We start from the raw sequence: 20,651 nt of genomic DNA on the forward strand, positions 1-20,651 counted from the left end.
ATAATAATAATAATAATAATAATAATAATAATAATAATAAAACGTCCATGACACAATTATGATGATATCATAATTCAAGCTTACTGATTGTTTTATGGAACTTACCAAATTCAAGTGTTTAGACTAGCCCAGAGTTTAGTTCTGGTAGGTAGGAAAAATGAAATCTTTAAGTTTTTAAGTCCCACGGTTAGGCTAAAGGAGACGGTGATGATGAGAAATGATGGAATGAAGAGAGTGGGAGGAAACGGGAGAACCCCGAGAAAACCCACGAGCACGGTGTTTATCCACCACAAATTCCACACGATGCGAACTGGGATCGAATCAGAAACCCCAAGCACCGAAGGTGAACGCTCTACCACTGAGCCACCGCGCCCCCTTCTGGTAGATAGGGTTTTATGTGAACTGCTTAAGATAAATTTAAAGAAACACAATACTCAATAGATGGCAGCACTTAGGCTCTATCTTTTCAATGTATTTTGTAGGGAGCGACAATATTCAATCGGTGAATGTGTTCGAATGGATTGTTGCCTCAACTGAAAGAGAAGTTACTGTCTTTCTAAGTACCCCCACCCCCGATCCTTGATGGTATGCACTTCTGGAAACGGCTCTACAGATCCTGGAAACTCCTGCATACTCGTCTTTAAAGATAACCTTCACCTGGATCGTAACATACGTTTGGTGTCCGAAATGTCCTAAAACCTCTGACCCTTCAGGGCCGAATTCAATTTGGGGAACAAGCAAAAGTTCGAGCGGACAAGTCTGGGGAGTAGTGTGAGTGATTGAGTGATACGGCTTCCCTGTTGGCCAGGAATTGCTGCACCAGCAAGAAAGTGTGTGGACAGAAATTTTTGTGGAGCAAGGTCCAATCGCTGGCGGCGTACTGGCTTGATCCATTGAAGCAGACATTTGAATATTTCCTCGTACGTAGCGGCATTTAACGTGGTGCTTTCAAGGAGTAATTCATTATGAATGAGACCCTCAGAGTCAAGGAACACACAAGCATTGTCCTGACGCGGGGTCTCTCACTTCGCACCTTCTTGCTTTTTGGCAACCCTAGACCCTACCACTCTATATTTTGATGCTTGTCTTTGGAGTCGTACCTGAGGCACCAGGTCTCATCGCCCGTGATAATAGTTCTCAGGGAATTAATGTATTAATCCGCCATGTCAATGAGGTTCCCACAGGCGTCAAGTCGAAGTTGCATTTGTTCCGGCGTCAAAGTGTGAGGCACGAGCAACGATTGCGTTTACCCAACTCCTCTTACGACCAATTCCCATTTCCTTCACTATTATTCACACTGTAACACGTCGACCCTGGGCCAATAGCTCTTTCGCTTTCTGTACGTTGTCCGGGGTATGTGCAGTTGCAGGCCGGCCAGTTCAGTAGGCGTCTTCCACGATGTTCCTCCTTTCTCACTAACGTTAAAACTACTCTTTCACTGATTTTTCCTAAAGGATCGTCTTGTCGTACTTCACTTTGCGAAAGTATAATGTTATTACCCAGAAATAGGGTACTTAGTTGCGCATGGTATTGATAGACATAGTGAAAAATCGATGGAAAATTAATTTCAATTGTGAGTAGCATTGCGTCTCGGTTGAGAATTGTATTTCTCGTGTATTTCATACTTCTTGCATTTTCCCACAAGAGGTCCAGAAGGCTGCCCTTTAGTACTATGATGGCTATAGTTCCTCAATCATAATTAAAACTTTGTTGAATCAATACTCAGAGAATAATGTGTGTTTATATGAGTATTGATTCTCTGAGTATTGATATATATCCAGTAGTTGCTCGACTTTTGGTGTGAGCGGTCTCGGGTCAGATTTCAGTTGGGGGCTCTCGGTCGAAAAAGTGTAAAAAGCTTTTTTTCAGGCCTATCATCTTGAGTGAGGCTTTCCTGGGTTTTTCTCATTGACACTAGGCAAATACTGGGGTGGTTCCTAACATATAGGTCCCAGACCGCTTCCTTCCTTCCTTTTCCCCGAATAGTGTAATCGTCGAGGGACGTCATCCTTTATACGTGACCGGCTTACATGACCATAGGTATCGAAAGCACAGAGATCTAATTCCTAATCCTAATCCTAGTGACGGGCTAACATGGCCATAGATGCTGAAAGCCTAGAAATCTAATTCCTAATCCTAATCCTAGTGACGGGCTAACATGGCCATAGATGTCGAAAGCCCAGAAATCTAATTCCTAATCCTAATCCTAGTGACGGGCTAACATGGCCATAGATGTCGAAAGCCCAGAAATCTAATTCCTAATCCTAATTCTAGTGACGGGCTAACATAGCAATAGATGTCGAAAGCCAACATGGCCATAGGTATCGAAAGCCCAGAGATCTAATTCCTAATCCTAAATCCTAGTGACGGGCTAACATGGCCATAGATGTCGAAAGCCCAGAAATCTAATTCCTAATCCTAATTCTAGTGACGGGCTAACATAGCAATAGATGTCGAAAGCCCAGAAATCTAATTCCTAATCCTAATCCTAGTGATGGGCTAACATAGCCATAGGTATCGAAAGCCCAGAGATCTAATTCCTAATCCTAAATCCTAGTGACGGGCTAACATGGCCATAGATGTCGAAAGCCCAGAAATCTAATTCCTAATCCTAATTCTAGTGACGGGCTAACATAGCAATAGATGTCGAAAGCCCAGAAATCTAATTCCTAATCCTAATCCTAGTGATGGGCTAACATGGCCATAGGTATCGAAAGCCCAGAGATCTAATTCCTAATCCTAAATCCTAGTGACGGGCTAACATGGCCATAGATGTCGAAAGCCCAGAAATCTAATTCCTAATCCTAATTCTAGTGACGGGCTAACATAGCAATAGATGTCGAAAGCCCAGAAATCTAATTCCTAATCCTAATCCTAGTGATGGGCTAACATGGCCATAGGTATCGAAAGCCCAGAGATCTAATTCCTAATCCTAAATCCTAATCCCTTTTTCCTCTCTCTTGTTTTCTTTCCTCGACAATGAAAGACGTATGCTCTCTTTCGTGTTAATATCAATAAATAAATAAATAAATAAATAAGAGATTTTAACGTCATTGTAAACAATTACGGTCACATTTACTGACCAAAATTACCGCAAATTCTGGCTGCCAACCGGTTACCCTGAAATTCACGGTATTAAGTGTTAACGGTATGGTAATAAGGCACAAATACGGCCTTTTTATGGTCTATGACCATAAATGTTACAATAATACAGTAAATTTTATAGTAATCGTTTGGCAGCCAAAATTGACGGTAATCGATCAGTAAATGTGACCTACACTTTTTTTAAAACAGTGTACACGCTACTGCAAAAATAGTGATAATTCACATGGAGCACGATCTGAGATATAGCGCTGGGAAAGGAGGGAGGGGGATTTTCGAAGTTTCGGCGAAATGTTTACTTCCCGTGCCACCCTTGAAATAATCAGTGAGCCTTAGGCTCGATCGTGCTTCGCAATCAGAGGTCCTGGATTCGAATTCAGTGTTATCCTCAGTTCTGCGAAGCGATGTTCGGGACAGTGCCTTTATACTTAAGTCATGGACAACTTCCTTCAGACTCTTTTACCAGTATTGTATTATTGATTCCAAACTAAACTAGAGCTCCCTTGCGGCTAAACAGTTAGCGTACGCGCCTTTGGCGTGGGAGACCCACCTTCGATTTCTGGCGGGAGTTCATGTGGTTAGGATCTCACGTTATACTGTAGGTCCACATCTCATATAGCCTCGCTGCTGAAAGGGACACTAAACTGAAATCAAATTGAATCCATTCTAAACTAGACTGCCATTTAAAAAAAATCAATGTAAGGAGTATATTTCTCATTTTCACATACTGGTAATGATCAGGTATGAATCAAAGTTGATTCCAGAAGTTTGCCTGAATTCAATGGTATGTCGAAATGAACTTTTTATGCACAAAGCTGTACCTATCTCGTTACTTTCTTCGAGAAAGACACGCAATGTCACTTGAGATTACGTGTGAAACATTATCCATTAGTCTTCCCTATTCTATTCATTTCCACGGTACATAACCATCTAACTATAGAAAACTCTTCACGGACAGATAAGGTATATAAAATGGGTTTTCTATGCGAAACGCACGAAGCGATTCTCCTAGTGGTGAAAGGAGAACTTGTAAAAAAAAAAAAAAAAATAAAAAAAAAAACGCGATTAATAATGCTTTTTAATGTTGCCTGCGAAATTTTGTGAAAGGAGTTTGCTGGTTATACACCATCTTTTTTTTCCTTTCGAACGAGAGGTTAACTGCAGTCAAATGGGGCTGGTCGTCTCTCTTTCTATAACTCCTCCCTCAAGGAATGCTGCTCCGTTGGTTGGGACCAGCAACAACTTTTGTTTAAAAGTAAAAGAAGTTACCTTTTCATGATCTGGGTCATCGACAAGAATCATCATCATCATCACCATCATCATGACGAAGAGGATATTTCAGAGAAAGTGATACAGATTTTACAATTAATGAGGAGCTGTCAGGAGAAGTAGTGCAGATGGCGCAAAGAAAGAAAAAGCATAATAAAAGCTATTAAAACGAAGAAACACATGGATATTACTTTATTATTATTATTATTATTATTATTATTATTATTATTATTATTATTATTATTATTATTATTATTATTATTATTTATTAGTTGGAGTTTCATTTGCTTTACGTGAGCTATACGTTAGTCCAAAGCAGATTGAAGTGTAGGGCTATGTTGGTCAACCAACAATTTGCCATTATTTACCCAACAATTTCGACCTTGTACCCACTCCCAATTGCAATTTCTAAAATTTCTTTCATAGGGTTACATGCACTGGCGAATCTAGAAAGTAAAACCTGGGGGGAAGCCAAAACCAAGACTATGATAGGTATATCATGAATTTACTATTAACTTTCAAAAATATATAAATAATAGCTTAAATTACTTTTGTCACTCAAGGAACTTCGGGGACCTAGGGCTCCTTGGCCCCGGGATAGATTCGCCACTAGTTACAGGGCAATAATGCTTGGCAAAGCGGCCCATTATAATGTAGGACCAACGTCAGTACTTGAAAGTATTGCCTACGATAACTAACTAACTCTATGGCCTATGGAACCCGGAGGTCCAATGCAGCGTTCACAAAAGCTCTCCACTGACTTCTATCCTTAGAATTGGATCCAATTTCTACTTTGTATTCCAATCTCTGCGAGATCCATCTTAATATTGTCCTCCCATCTGCGCCTAGGTCTTCCTAATGGTCGTTTCCCGATTGGTCTTCCAGTCAAAACTTTGAAAGCCTTTCTACTTTCTTCCATTCTAGCTACATGACCCGCACACCTAAGCCTCCTAGACTTGATAACCCTAACAATGTTTGGTAAACCGTATAAATTATGTAGTTCCTCGTTATGAAGTTTCCGCCATTCCCCATTCCCGTTCCTCTTGGGTCCGAATATTCGTCTAAGGATCTTGTTCTCAAATACTTTCAGTCTATGTTCTTCCCTCAGAGTAAGCGACCATGTTTCGCAACTATACAGAACAACAGGCATGATTATCGTTTTATATATTTTAAGCTTCAGATAACTCGACAGAATTCGCGACGACAACAGATTTTGAAACGAATAGTAACACGAATTCCCTGGTTTTAGTCGACATTTAATTTCTTCGTGAATATGATTTTCCTCTGTTAATACTGATCCTAGATATTTGAAAGTATCCACTTTATCAAAAGTATTATTTAATATTTTAACGCATCCATAATTTGCCGTATTACGGTCCCGACGCAATTTCCATGTATTTAGCTTTCTTTGCCTTTACTTCTAAACCCATGTCCCTGCAAGCGTTTAACAAGATCTCTGCATTTCTTTCTATTGTTCTCCTATCATCACCTATTAAATTTACATCATCAGCATATGGCATAACCCGGTTAATACCGTTCAACTCTAGGCCCTGGTTGCTATCTTTGATTTTCCTTATAGCGTATTCCAGCACAAAGTTAAATAATTATGGCGACAACGCATCTCCTTGTTTCAGACCATTTTCGACGTGAAAGCTCGTGGACAAAAATTTTCCTACCCGGACTTTACTTTGGGATTCATTTAAACATATCTTAATTAATCTAATTAGCATTCTTAATCGCCTACGATATGAGACGATAATTTTGTCACATTCTCGCCTCGTCTCAATTATCGGGAAGCAGTTGTCTCGTCTCGGAAATTTTTCCCATCCCGTTTTTTTTTTTTCAATTTATGTACAAAATTTTGTGTCCTTATTTTCTACTTTTAATTTCATCTAGAGGGTACTCAGAATCCTGTGGCGTCACAAGAGGCCCATGAAGGGTGTGATATAACAGCATTCAAAACGTATTTATTATTATTGAAGAATATTTATGTAATGACTTGCGTACCTTTAAACTTTGATAAATTTTCTTCGTTGTGTTCACACTATCACTTTATGATTTTTTTTTTTACTTTGTATCATGTAACGCTAACGAAATACTTGGGTGAACTAGTGTTGCCGACGACACTCAATACATATCTCGTCTTGTCTCGACTTGGAAAATGCACTTCTCGTCTCATGGGCCACGCTAAGTTGACTAGCTTATCGTCTCCCACTTTTGGGACTAGTGCATGGGCTGCTAGAATAATTTTCCTTCTTAAGCACGTTGGCTACGTGAAACGGGATCTACGGTTTAAAATGAAATGGGATTAATCAAGACTCCCAATGATGATTAAAGATATGCCCCTAATACTTACTATTTCTGAGACAAGATATTTCATATTAAGAGTCTTCATCCCGGCGAAATTAAAATACCGCTAATTTTACAGTAATTATGTGATATCTTCAAATAGATAAAAGATAATCGAAATGTGGAACAAGAGCGCCCTAGACAATATTATTTTACATGAGAAACCGTTATCACGACTCACTTATCTGCTTTCGATTGCGAGCCATTTTGAAAATCGGCATTTATTTTCGCGTTTCTAAACAGCTGAAAACGGAAAGCCACTAGGTGACTTGTGATAACGGTACCTCACGCAAAATAATATTGTCTAGGGCGCTCTTGTTCCATATTTCATTATCTTTTATCTATTTGAAGATATCACATAATTACTGTAAAATTAGCGGTATTTTAATTTCGCTGGGATGAAGACTCTTAAGCATGTTGGCTACGTGAAGCGGGACCTACTGTTTCAAATGAAATGGGATTAATTAAGACTGAAAATGATGATTAAAGATATGCCCCTAATACTTACTATTTCTGAGATAAGATATTTCATATTAAGAGCCTGTCCTACTAAAAATAATACAAAATTTACCATTTTCCTTTTGCTTGTTTATTCATAAGTGAAAGGAGATAATGAAATGCAACATACCACAATCATAGTTAATGTTATTCTTCAACAAAAAATATGAACCTGAAGAAATTTCAGTGTTGACATCCATAGAAATTACAGTGTTGCCACAATAACAATTTCCCCAAAATCTAAGTTAAGGCAGCGACTAGAGTAACGAACTCAACTTCATTTGATTACGTATCATATTGTTTTGGTTTCCTGTGAGCTACTTTTTAAATAATACTTGAATTTAGTTTCTAATAAACAAAATAGTTTCAACACACAGTTATTGTAACTAAATAATAATGTTATTTAAAAAGTAGTTCCACGTATTTATTTTACGGTTGCAAAAGTCTTGAGGCCTTTTTTCTTTCACTATTTGTAATAATGATTCACGATTAATCGAACGCAGGTTCTCTAGAAGTCCACGAATGTGTAGATAAAACTTTTGCTAAGAGTGCTTTGATGTTTTCAGATTATTATTATTATTATTATTATTATTATTATTATTATTATTATTATTATTATTATTATTATTATTATTATTATTATTATTTTCAGACAACTTCTTTATCTTGGAGACTCCTATGGAGAAAATCTTCCGAGCGATGTTTCGAGTGCAGTCGGGGGATTCCTTCACTCCGGAATTAGCGGATCCAGCGACAGAAATATTCAGGAGGAGAGCCCGGGAGTACAGAGAGAGAATCAACTTAGTCTTCCGTAGAAGTGTGTTCAGAACAGCGTTTCTCGGTACAGAAGTCTTAGCCTTTGATGGGTAAGTATTGAAAAAAGTCCTACCAGATGCAATAATAATAAATAAAATAGAATTTACTATATTTCAAGTCAACAAGGGTTAAGTAGTAATAGGTAGTAGGACAATTAACTTAGCTGTGATAGCTTTGTTACTGTAAAGTAGTAACGGATCTAGCCCGGGGTCGGGGGGGGGGGGCTAGGCCTCTCCCCATTTTTTTAAGTAATAAAAAATTTCAAGATATTATTTATACATTTTGGAAGTTTATAGTAAACTCATGATATAGCTACCATAGTCTGGACTCTGGTATGCCACCCGTTTTTACCTGCTAGATCCGCCACTGCTGTAAAGCTTCATGCGTATCCTGAACCAGCGTTTGTAATAATCCCATTAGGCGCGAAATGTTAGAATTTAAAGCCAAATTTTATGCCACCCATAGGGCCTAGTGTAAGTATAGTCTTTATGTGACTCATCTCTCTCTCTCTCTCTCTCTCTCTCTCTTTTTTTTTTTACAACGTAGCCACGACAAATTAAAATCAATTTTTACATTGACCAGTTTCTTCCAAACCCGTTTTTTTTGGGGGGGCACTGCTCTCCCAGAGTGTGCCCCCCTGGAAGAGACCAAAATAATTTGTCTATAATATAATAATAAATAGAATAGTATCAGCGGTGCCGCCCCGGAATACTAAGTGTGCCGCCCCCCGGAACATTGTTTCTGAAAGAAACACATTGACTGTATCAGTGAACGTCTGAAACGGCAGCAACTGCTCAATTCAGAAAATTTGAAACAGAAACAGAAAAATTATAAATAAGGACGCCCCTCAGGAAAGCCCGAGTCCTGACAGAGAGTAAGGCATCAACCATCTGTCTACATGCCCCTCCTCACATGCAGTTAGTAAACTATAGCATCTGTCGGGTGGGGATGTAGAATATGTCGTGGCTTCTAGCTTATACGGAGACATTTACACGCGAATCTATAGTTGTGTAGATAGAAAGAAAGAAGGGTAAAGAAGAAGATAGGAAAGCGCGAGAGAAGGTTTATTATGTTTTGAGAGAGGGACAAAAAAACCTGGAAACCACGAAAAAAAAAAAAACCCTAAATCGGTCATGCTGCATGCATAGGCAATTTACATGGCAAAACCACACTGTGAAGGGGTGGCAAAAATCCATGTAAAATATCTGTTACTGTGTTTAAATAGTTTATCTGTATTGAATTAATGTGTTAAGAATGTCAGTAATTGGGGAGTGTTTTGTTAGTAGGGGATTCTGTTATTTTTTAAACATGCACATGCTAATCTGGCCATCTTCTTGATCCTTGGTCGGTTGCTTGAGTCGTCATCTGTCTGAAGATTTTTTTTAAATTCTGCTTTGGCTCCTGGGAATCGTTGTAGGGAAGGAACGTATAGCTGTCCATCTGTTGTTAGGATAGGGTTTATAAACTGCTGGAAGATTTTGGTTGTAGCCTCCTGTATTGCTTTGTTTAGTCGCTGCTGCTTGGCTGGTTCTGTTGTTAGTGTTAGAACTGAAGTTATCCATGTGATCATGTTGTTGGTGACTCTGAACATAGCTGCTTGTATCCAATCGTGGAGGGTTTCCGCTGGTGATTGGAACAGTAAGATAACTTCTGTTAATATAACAAATGTGTCGTCGTGACCTCCTAGGCGTTTAGTGAAATCTGTCGCCAGTTAAAAAAAAGAAAAAAAAAAAAAGAGAAAAGAAAAGCACTGCCCTGCAGATTGAGAGTACTTAATAAAATACTTTTCCAACACTTTTCCTGGTATAAATAATATCCTAATATATTTTTTTTCTTGCCGCAAACGTATGGATTTATCATAGAAGGCCTGTCAACTGATATTTCATAAAAACGGTTACTTATGTAAAAAGCATGCACCAACGTGTGTGCTATGCGGTCACTACAGGCTAGAATTGCATCTCTCCCGGTTAAGGGCAGGGCAAAACTGGCGGATCTGTGCAGGTGTATCCGTAAGGATAGACACGGTAGGTGGTCACTCGGAACTGGTACAGTTAAGTTTGATACATTAAAAATGAAATGAAATCTTTGAGTTTTACGTTCCACGGTTATGCCGGTTAGTCTAAAGGAGACGATGATGATGACAAATGAATGAAATGGTGGAATAAATAAAGTGGGAGGAAACGAGAGAACCCCGAGAAAACGCACGAGCACAGTGTTTGTCCACCACAAAGTCCACACGGTTTGTTACATTAGTAAAGCATACATTCAATTGATTGTTTACGTAAGTACAATTGCATGTGAACTCTTTAGGTTATATGATTAGAGTATACGCCTTTGGTGTGGGAAAACCGGGTTTGATTCCCATTGGGAGCTTATGTGATTTGAATCTCACATTAAGCTCTAGGCCTATGTCCCGCATAGCGTCAGTGCTGAAAGGGACGTAAAGCTGCAAATTAACTAACTATATTTGGTTATGTGGTAATGAAACAAATCGTTTAATTTTGTATCTATGTTGATACATAAATTGCATGTTTCTCGCTTACGTATATAAGTTACCTAAAATCATCCCTCATTTGTGAATTAAGAGGCCCCATCAAGGCAAAATTAAAATATCGCTAATTTTACAGTAATTATGTGATATCTTCAAATAGATAAAAAGATAATCGAAATATGGAACAAGAGCTCCCTAGACATGTGATACTGTTATCATGACTCACCTGCTTTCGATTTCCAGCCATTTAGAAAATTGGCATGTATTTTCGCGTTTCTAAATGCCTGTAAACGAAAAGCTACTAGGTGACTCGTGGTAACGGTAACGCATGCAAAATAATATTGTCTAGGGCGATCTTGTTCCACATTTCGATTATATTTTATCTATTTGAAGATATCACATAATTACTGTAAAATTAGCAGTATTTTAATTTAGGCTTGTTAATACATTTTCAAGAAAAAAAGTGGGGCCTTCATATACTTATCTGCACCAAAGTAAAAATAATGGGTAGCTGTAAAAAATGCTGATCGAAGAGGGTAAAAATATCGCCAATTACTATATATGCATAGGATATACATATTAAAAATTTCATTACATGACAACATATGTTTATGCTGAACACACCAACTTTCTCTTACGTGTGTATGAATGACTATATTTACATTGTACTATACACTTACTCATTCTGTGCAGGTGAAATTGGGTGTTAATCTATTTGATCAACAAATTGTCTTTCGGAATAGAAAAAGAATAAGAATTATTCAAGCAAGATATGCCTGAAGGTTCAAGTGAAATTTGATTTAACTTGTCGGTTTCTTTACGTTTGTTCTCTCTTGTTCCTACAGTCGCTAAGGTTTATTTTTTTTAACAACACTTACTGACCTGGAAGCCTATATTGCCATCTATGTGCTAGCTTGGAAACACTTTCATTCTTGTGTACATAGCGGATGAAACTTTTTTTTTCTGTCTGAACTTATGCTTATTTTACTTAGCCTCTGGGATGTATAGATGACACAGCAGTTCAAGAAATGAAAGTATATACTTCCTTTGCAAATCGATATACTGGTACTATTTCAGTATATCGATTTTGTAAAAATATATTACAGTCTCTTCACAATTTTGTTCAATTTACTAGTAAATTATACTCTTAATTTTTGTGGTACAAATTTAAAGGTGACTCGACCATTTTCAATACCCTTTTTCTGTATATTTACACCGGTGAACACTGTGCATATATATTTCTTCTAATTCCTACAACATTGCTCCCAAGAGACGAGATGGAAACTTGTAAGTTATTTGCAAAATGAACAAATCATATACATAACCAGTGGCGGTTCTATGTCGGGGAGCCTGAACACCTCCAACTTTTTGCAGTAAAGATACACTAATATTTTCAATTGTCTTGAAATATTTAGTATAATTAATGTTTATTTTGTAAGAAGTTTAAAGTTATCGATTCTTGAACATGGAATGAAATGCATCATGATAAGTTTCTTTCATAAATTTGGGGTGGGGGAAGGAGTTGAGCTGATTTTAGTTTAGCGTCCATTTCAGCAGCGAGGCTATATGAGACGTGGACCTACTGATTAACGTGGAACCCGAACCACATGAGCTCCCACCGGGGATCGAACCCAAGTCTCCCACGTCAAAGGCGCGTACGCTAATCGCTTAGTCACGAGGGAGCTCAGGGGTGGGGGGAAGGAATCACAGTGTAAATTAAAAACTGCATTTTAACAAGCTTTAAAGATTTTTTAAATTTCTTAGAACAAATTTCAAGCAGTTATCTTATTGTTTTCTTTTCTTTTTTTTTTTTGTTATGCTACACAGTATTTTTTTTTTGTTTTTAAAACCTTTTAGATGTCTTCATTATCAATAACGCTGCAACAGAGGGAAGACCACATCATCTAAAAATTTAATATATTCCTTATAGGCAATGTCGTGTTATTTCGAAATTACACTATCAGTAGCTTACACCGAAAACGACAGAACGCAAATCGTTGTCCGACTTACGTTTTACTAGAAAAATAATTCAGGGTGTTTCAAAACAACACGACAACGTTTGGGAGGTGATTCCTGACACCAAGATAAGACAAAAAGTATAGACCAACTTGGGTGCAGAAATAATTCTTTTCGGAGTTATATGCTGCTGAAAACATGAAAAAAATGAACTTTAAAGGTCCATAGCTCCAAAACTACAGGACCTACCGTAGTCGGGTCAAGACTTCACTGAGGAATTAGTATGTGCCCTATCCAAAAGTCCATGTTTCAGAATTCTGCGGTACTTTCGGAACAATTTTTATAGAGGTAGTTGGTGAGTACTTCAAATTATATGCCTGTAGCCAAACTCCCTCTATAAAAATTGTTGCGTGAGTACCTTAGGATTCTGAAACTGATTTTTGGATAGGACTTAGGATATTAAGTCCTAAGTGAAGTCTTTTCCCGACTACGGTAGGTTTCATAGTTTTGGAGCTATGGTCCTTTAAAGTTCTTTTTTTTTTTTATTTTCGGCAACCAATAACTCCAAAAGGAATCATTTGTGCACACATGTTCGTCTATACTTTTTGTCTTATCATGGTGTCACAAATCACCTACCAAACGTTGTCTGTGTTCTTTTGAAACACCGTGTATATGAAATTCTAGTCCGACCTACAAATAAAACGTAGAAATCTTTGTTGCTGTTTTCTTTTTCTTTTTTAATCGTCTCATTTAGGTCTAAATTAGTGTTCAATTGTACCAATTCATCCAGTGTGGTATTTATAGATTTGTAAGTGAAGGTGTGTGTGTGTGAGAGAGAGAGAGAGAGAGAGAGAGAGATAAAATTAATATGTGAGGGAATTCCTTCCTTCCCCTGGTAGGAAGGCAAAAGAAGAAGGAAAGAGAATGTAGATTATGGACAGCAGGACAGCATATATTATGCAACGTTGAGAACTGTCCCCAGTTTTTTCCTCTAGGACCGCCACTGTAAACAATTATAAAATTATCTGAAGTTGCTCTTTGTAAATTTGTTTCTTATTATATTCCAACAGCTCTACATTCCTCGTTGCTGTATGGTATGTGTATATGCACCTTGGCTGCGGGAGGCGGGTTCGATTCCCCGTCGAAGCTCATCTTGTTCGGATCCCATTTTAACCTGTAGATCCACGTCTCATATAGCCTCGACGCTGAACGGGACGCTAACTTCCAAATTAAGAATCCAATAATTCCATTGAAGGATGAAACAACACTATGACATATTAATAGCAGGGGCGTCACTTCAATTTTTCCTTGGAGGAGCGAAATTCTCCATCGGTAAGCTCACCTGCATTCCAATCTGTTGCTGAAGTAGATGGTTCTGATGCCACAGACATATTAGCAATGCTATCAGTTTACTCTTAAAATATTTTTTTTTAAATCTAGAAATTGCGTAATTAGTTCACATTCTCCTTTATTTTTTAAAAGATGAACATTATCATGATCTGACAGATATATGAAAGCTGACACACATAAAACGAGAAGAACATCACTTGTGTCCAGTCAACTGTCAGACTCTCAGCTTCACTTAAAGAGGTTTCTTCAAATCTATTTCTCACTTTTAACTTATCCAGATGAATTAAGCACATTTAAAATGCTTTAAAGTTGGTGCAATATTATATTGTATACAATTTAATAAAATTTATATCTCAAACCCATATCTCGAATCCAAACCGGTTCCTTCTTTTTTCCCCCTAGTCTTGGACAATATTATTTTGCGTAAGGTACCGTTATCACAAGTCATCTAGTGGCTTTCCGTTTTCAACTGTTTAGAAACGTGAAAATAAATTACGATTTTCAAAACGGCTCGAAATCGAAAAGCAGATAAGTGAGTCGTGATAACGGTATCTCATGTAAAATGATATTGTCTAGGGCGCTCTTGATACAAATTTCGAGCAGGGGTCCCGGGTTCGCTTCCCGGTGGGAGAATTTTAATTGTCCTAGATGTTTTTGTATTCGCGTTCCTGTCGTTCAAGCTTAAACGAAATGATTGTAAAACGTGTATAACCGAGTAGAAAATAGAAACAACTTACTCAGATACGTTAGTGAATCAGTTATCTTAAAGAAAAGAAACAAAGTGTCTAAGGCATTTGTCTGTAAATTGTAAGGAAATCTTAAAGGTTTAAAACGAAATATATTATAAAAACACTTCGCTTTAGCCTTGATTCGTTTATGTACCTTTAAATCACTACGTTATTATAATAAATATATCAACTACTAATTACTAACCATAAACATTAATTGTGTCCAGATATCGTCGATTTATTCTTCTGTTTTATACGTACATGAAATATCAACAGCAACCATAGCTTTTGTACATATCTTCCAATTTCGTGTGTATAACTCAGTAATGATCTTTCCCATAACAACTAATAATCTTGTCAATAACAAACTGATAGTTTTTGTCATAGTCTTTTCCCATGACAACATGTCCTGTCAATAACAGCGTTCTTTCTTTTAATTACATCTAAGCTATATGCTTAATTATTGCGCCTCTGATCAGTGTTGGTAAAATGGGTACAGATTAATTATAATAGGAATGTATCGCTGTATGAATGTCGCCCAGAACGGGAATTCCGTAACAGTATTATAGTGAAGGAAAGAACCCTGTATATTTTCAAAACACTCACTTTTTGAATAGCCCTCGTACTAATTATTACTAAATCAACTCTCCTATTAATTATTATTATTACATCAATATAAGTAGTTTTCTCTTCTCTTCTTTCTCCATATATATATCAATTCATTTATAACAACATTTTTCTTTTATTACTAATCACATATCATAAAGCGTTGATTCATTAAAAAATATTATTTGTGGGTCTATTCAAAATTATAAGTAACTGATGACTTACACAGAGTTACTAGTTAATTGTTCCTCTTTTACATTGAGCGATAACATTCATATACAAACAACATTATTTACAATTAAGATTGCCACCATATCACACGTCAACAACAAGATCAGAAGGTAATAATTACATTTAAAAGCTTCAATTTAAGTTCACTGTCATGGATTTCAAGTTAACACAATCAAATCTCTTTTGAACATGTAAAGTAAAATAAAGGTAAACATAACGTTCAAAGTTAATACAAAGATAAGATAAATTAATCACATCATAACATGTTGCTCAAATATAAAGTCCAAATGAAGTATTCATAACACAACTCATAACATCTGAGAGAATAAATTAGGAATTGTTATCCATCCGTAACTCAAATCTAAGTTACATGGCCAAAAGATTCAATCAAGCTAAACGATAAGTCACAAACGGGAATACAGCCATCTTCAACTACATCTATGCTAAGAATTTGAGCACAACTCTTAGCAAAAATAAATCCAATTCCTCCAATGGCACAACACACATCTACCAAGGAAGTTTCTTCGTCAACTTCAACCATTCCTGCGATGGAAGTATACAGCATCAAAGTATTCACTTGAAAATAATAATCTGGAGATACTCGAAAATTCATGTCACATATAGTTTCTTTCACATATTCTTTCTTGAACAACAGCTGTAGTGGTGGAGGTTTCTCACCTTCTTCCTTTTCATTGAAGATCTGGAAATAGAGCGATGTTACGTTCAAGCAGTTTCTTTCTCTGTTTTGGACATAATCTTTCAAATCATCCGTAATCTTCTCTATAGACGAATGCTTCAGAAAGTCAGCAAGTCCTTCATTCTTCTCTTTTCTTTCTTCTGCCCAATTTGTTAAATCTAAATTCCTTCTCGGCAACAAATCCATTAGTCGCGTGAGTGAAGATTTTATTTCTTCAGTATTCTTCTTCAACTGTTCTCTATAATTAACATCCCACAAAGGTATTGTAGCCTGTTTTATTCTGTCTTCTACGGATAACTGAACTTTCGCCTTTTTATAATCCTTATCAACAGAGTTTTCCAATTTTCGCTTACGTTGATCAGCTTCGACAACTTCGGCTGAAAGAACTCGCTTCTTCCAACTGTATCCATTCAAAATCTTTACTGCCATCTGTTGGTCTTCTTCAGTTTTGAAGATCAAATAAATCCAAGAACTCGCTCTTTTCGGCGACTTAATAGTATGGCTTCCCAACTTCAAATTATCAGTCAACAATTTCTTCAATTTCCCTAACCGGTATAATCTCGGCAGACCTTTCACTTCAATTTTGAATACGCCTGTAGTAGTAGTGGAGGTTTTCTTGACCGGAGATGACGGTTATTCTTCAATTGTAGCATCTTCCGTATCATCATTCGTCACAGGTTCTATGGTTTCATTACCATCTTGTTCTTCACTATTTTCGTTTCGTCCATCTTCATCTAGCTTTTCATCTAGCTTTTCATCGTACAATTTTTGTTGTCGATCAAATTTCTGTTTTAGCTTTTCATTGTGTTGTTCGAATTTAGCATCTAGTATCTGTTCTAGCTTTTTATTGTATTGTTCGAATTTAGCATCTAGTATCTGTTCTAGCTTTTTATCTAGCTTTTCTTCGTACAATTTTTGTTGTTGATCAAATTTAGCATCTAGTAATTGACTAATCGTATCAACAAGATTAGAATAGAAATGTTCAGACACAGTTACGGCATTTCCAGATATGGTTTCATTTGAAATACTGGGTACTTCTTCAATCTCGGAATCCTGCATATTGCTAATTCTTTGGATTCTCTTCCCACTTCTTAAAGTAGTGAAACTCATAAAATACGTATACACATAAACTCAGTTCTTACTATTCTTCGGAACTAAATAGTATAGTATAGTCCCGTGTCTTCGGCACCAGATAAAACGAAATATATTATAAAAACACTTCGCTTTAGCCTTGATTCGTTTATGTACCTTTAAATCACTACGTTATTATAATAAATATATCAACTACTAATTACTAACCATAAACATTAATTGTGTCCAGATATCGTCGATTTATTCTTCTGTTTTATACGTACATGAAATATCAACAGCAACCATAGCTTTTGTACATATCTTCCAATTTCGTGTGTATAACTCAGTAATGATCTTTCCCATAACAACTAATAATCTTGTCAATAACAAACTGATAGTTTTTGTCATAGTCTTTTCCCATGACAACATGTCCTGTCAATAACAGCGTTCTTTCTTTTAATTACATCTAAGCTATATGCTTAATTATTGCGCCTCTGATCAGTGTTGGTAAAATGGGTACAGATTAATTATAATAGGAATGTATCGCTGTAGGTTAGTTCCAGTCCCTTCAAAGAACATTTTTCTTTTACCTGTTCTCGAAGTTTCTCTTTGTATTTCTATCGGATTCGAATAAATAGAACTTCGAATAGAGACCACGTTGAATTCATTTATTGAGTAAGCCTGAAATTCTTATGAGATGGCTATGATTTATTATTATTATTATTATTATTATTATTATTATTATTATTATTATTATTATTAGTTAAAGTACGAAGTTTCAAATCAGGCGATGCAGTATTTACGTAAACTAAATGATAATTTATTTGATAATATTCACTAGCCCACTATACATTTGCGAGGTTTTGCTTTGGAAAATGAAGTGTATATACGACTTTGAATAGTAACAATATTACAATAAAAATATATTAATAAAAATATTGATTAAGTAATTGGAGTTAAACATGATTTCCAGTAAGAATTATAGAGAGAGGATTTACTTTAAAGTGCGATGCAAACAAATATTCTAGTTTTAATACGATTAGAAATCGATAACTTACACAATAATATTTACTTCATTAGTTCTTTAAATCTTTATGGTTATCGTATTATAGTTCTCTTTAAAATTATGATTTTGTAATTTCAAAACGTAGAACGAGAAATAAATGTAATATTCTACCTAGGAAACCTCTCAAACAGTGATGATTTCAGGGCATGACTTGTGGGAGAATTTGAGATCCTGTCGACATAAATTTCTCCTTTCGTGGCCATATCTTCGATCATGCTCAAAGTGGACTATTAATGTTCTATCAATTTCCTTTCATTCATATATTGACCATTACCCGGGGAGAATCTTATGAAATTATCAATGCTTATAATTAGTTTTTCATTACAAATCAAAGGATAATAATGAAATCTTGAACATACTTAATATTTTGTTTTCAGCTGTGGATTTTAGATTTGCAATTTATATATTGTTCCCTTCTAATCGAATTTGAGAGAAAAGTAGTTGCCAAAGATTTATTCAAAGAAATGTTCTAAGCCCTCTGATGAAATTAGGAACACACTTTTAAGAAAATAAAATAAAACGAATACTTCCTACAGGGTTTGAACGCATAAACTTATGATTGATAGACTATTGACGAAAACCACTCGACCAGTTCGTACGTCTTCACTGAGCTTCTTTAGACTTATGTGTAAAGTGGTTTCCTGCTCCACACTTTATTTTGTTTATGTCGATACGACTATAAGTTTATGGTGAATATTTGGGCGTTACAGGTCTTGCAATACATGAAAGTATTTTTCGTATAAACTACATTCAATTTCACGTCGTAATAACTTATATACAACAGGTTGAATCTGTGAAATGATTGGGGTTGGAGTGATCGTAAATGTTTTTCATAGTTAGGAGCCTGGATATGCAAACCCGCTCGTGGGGATTTACTTCTGTGAAATTTGGTACATCCCTCATATAGCAGCATCATTTTGGTTTTTCTTTGGAGGTACCAAGATGGGGCACTCACAAGTAAACCTTACGTTTGGGTGAATCGAGTTGCTGACTGAGACACATATGAGAAAGTAGTACTAAATGTGGTCAGTATTTCAGTGAAGTTTTAGGTGCGAAGCTCCAGGGGTTTAGGAGATACAGCTACCAGAACATCACATAGAAGTACAGAATAGTCTTCATACAGTTGGAGGTAAAAGCTCTGTAAGACCTCTTGTAACGACAAAAGGTGAATAACAAATATATGGGTACATATTAGGACTAGGGGGAAGTCATATAGTAAGGGTATACCTGACGGCGGCCATCTTAAAATCCGCCATTTTGAATTAAGGTTAAGTTTTTAAAATAGGAATAGGGTCATGTGATACATGATTTAAGGCGCAAATTTTATCAGAAGAACAATGGTGACGTTAATTTTGATTTACGCGCAATTGGTAAAAAGTTACAGGGAAATTAAATATTGTTGCAGCATATGTATTATTCCTTTACCTCACCTTGTAAATTTTGTGTTAATGATAATAATTAAATAAAAAGCGGGTGGATAAATATTAGGTTTATGGTAAGAGTTGCCTTGATGGCGGCCATGTTCAAATCCGCCATTTTGAATCAGACAAAAGTTTTAAACAAAACGCATAACAGTGACACCTTATTAATAGCAAATTTTACCATAACTCCAACGGTATAACCATTTTTGCTTTATCATTAACCAGCACAAAATTAAATGGATCGCTCCTTACGACTACTGCTTTGACGGAATTGGTAACGACAAATGTGTCAAGTGTAACTGGATTGCCTTTGTCAGGTGTGCTCACTATGAGCAGAGCATTTGTGCAAGTCATGCACTCTTTTTTGAACTACATACTGATTGTACTAATTGAGGACTTTTCTGGAAGAAAGACCCAAGTTGACTTATGACTCAATTCCACTTTGATCATTTTTCCTTAAATTAGCAACTTGTATTTGCGATAACAAATGCTGGTTAATGATAAAGCAAAAATGGTTATATCGTTGGATTTATGGTAAAATTTGCTATTAATAAGGTGTCACTGTTATGCGTTTTGTTTAAAACTTTTGTCTGATTCAAAATGGCGGATTTGAACATGGCCGCCATCAAGGCAACTCTTACCATAGACCTAATATTTATCCACCCGCTTTTTATTTAATTATTATCATTAACACAAAATTTACAAGGTGAGGTAAAGGAATAATACATATGCTGCAACAATATTTAATTTCCCTGTAACTTTTTACCAATTGCGCGTAAATCAAAATTAACGTCACCATTGTTCTTCTGATTAAATTTTCGCCTTAAATCATGTATCACATGACCCTATTCCTATTTTAAAAACTTAACCTTAATTCAAAATGGCGGATTTCAAGATGGCCGCCGTCAGGTATACCCTTACTATATGACTTCCCCCTAGTCCTAATATGTACCCATATATTTGTTATTCACCTTTTGTCGTTACAAGAGGTCTTACAGAG

At 36.4% G+C, this 20,651-nt stretch overlaps 1 protein-coding gene across 2 annotated transcripts in view; it reads left to right on the plus strand.

The window, feature by feature from the left end:
- LOC145675652 (atrial natriuretic peptide-converting enzyme) overlaps nt 1–20,651 on the plus strand; it is a 415,955-nt gene that overhangs the window by 241,137 nt on the left and 154,167 nt on the right. For both annotated transcript variants that reach the window (XM_081746219.1, XM_081746218.1), the window contains exon 4: nt 7,871–8,084. In XM_081746219.1, coding sequence (XP_081602345.1) covers nt 7,871–8,084 — 214 coding nt within the window. The remainder of the gene's footprint in view (nt 1–7,870; nt 8,085–20,651) is intronic.

This window comes from Thermobia domestica, chromosome 18, assembly GCF_964235325.1.
Source record: "Thermobia domestica chromosome 18, izTheDome1.hap1.1, whole genome shotgun sequence".
Lineage (NCBI taxonomy): Eukaryota > Metazoa > Arthropoda > Insecta > Zygentoma > Lepismatidae > Thermobia > Thermobia domestica.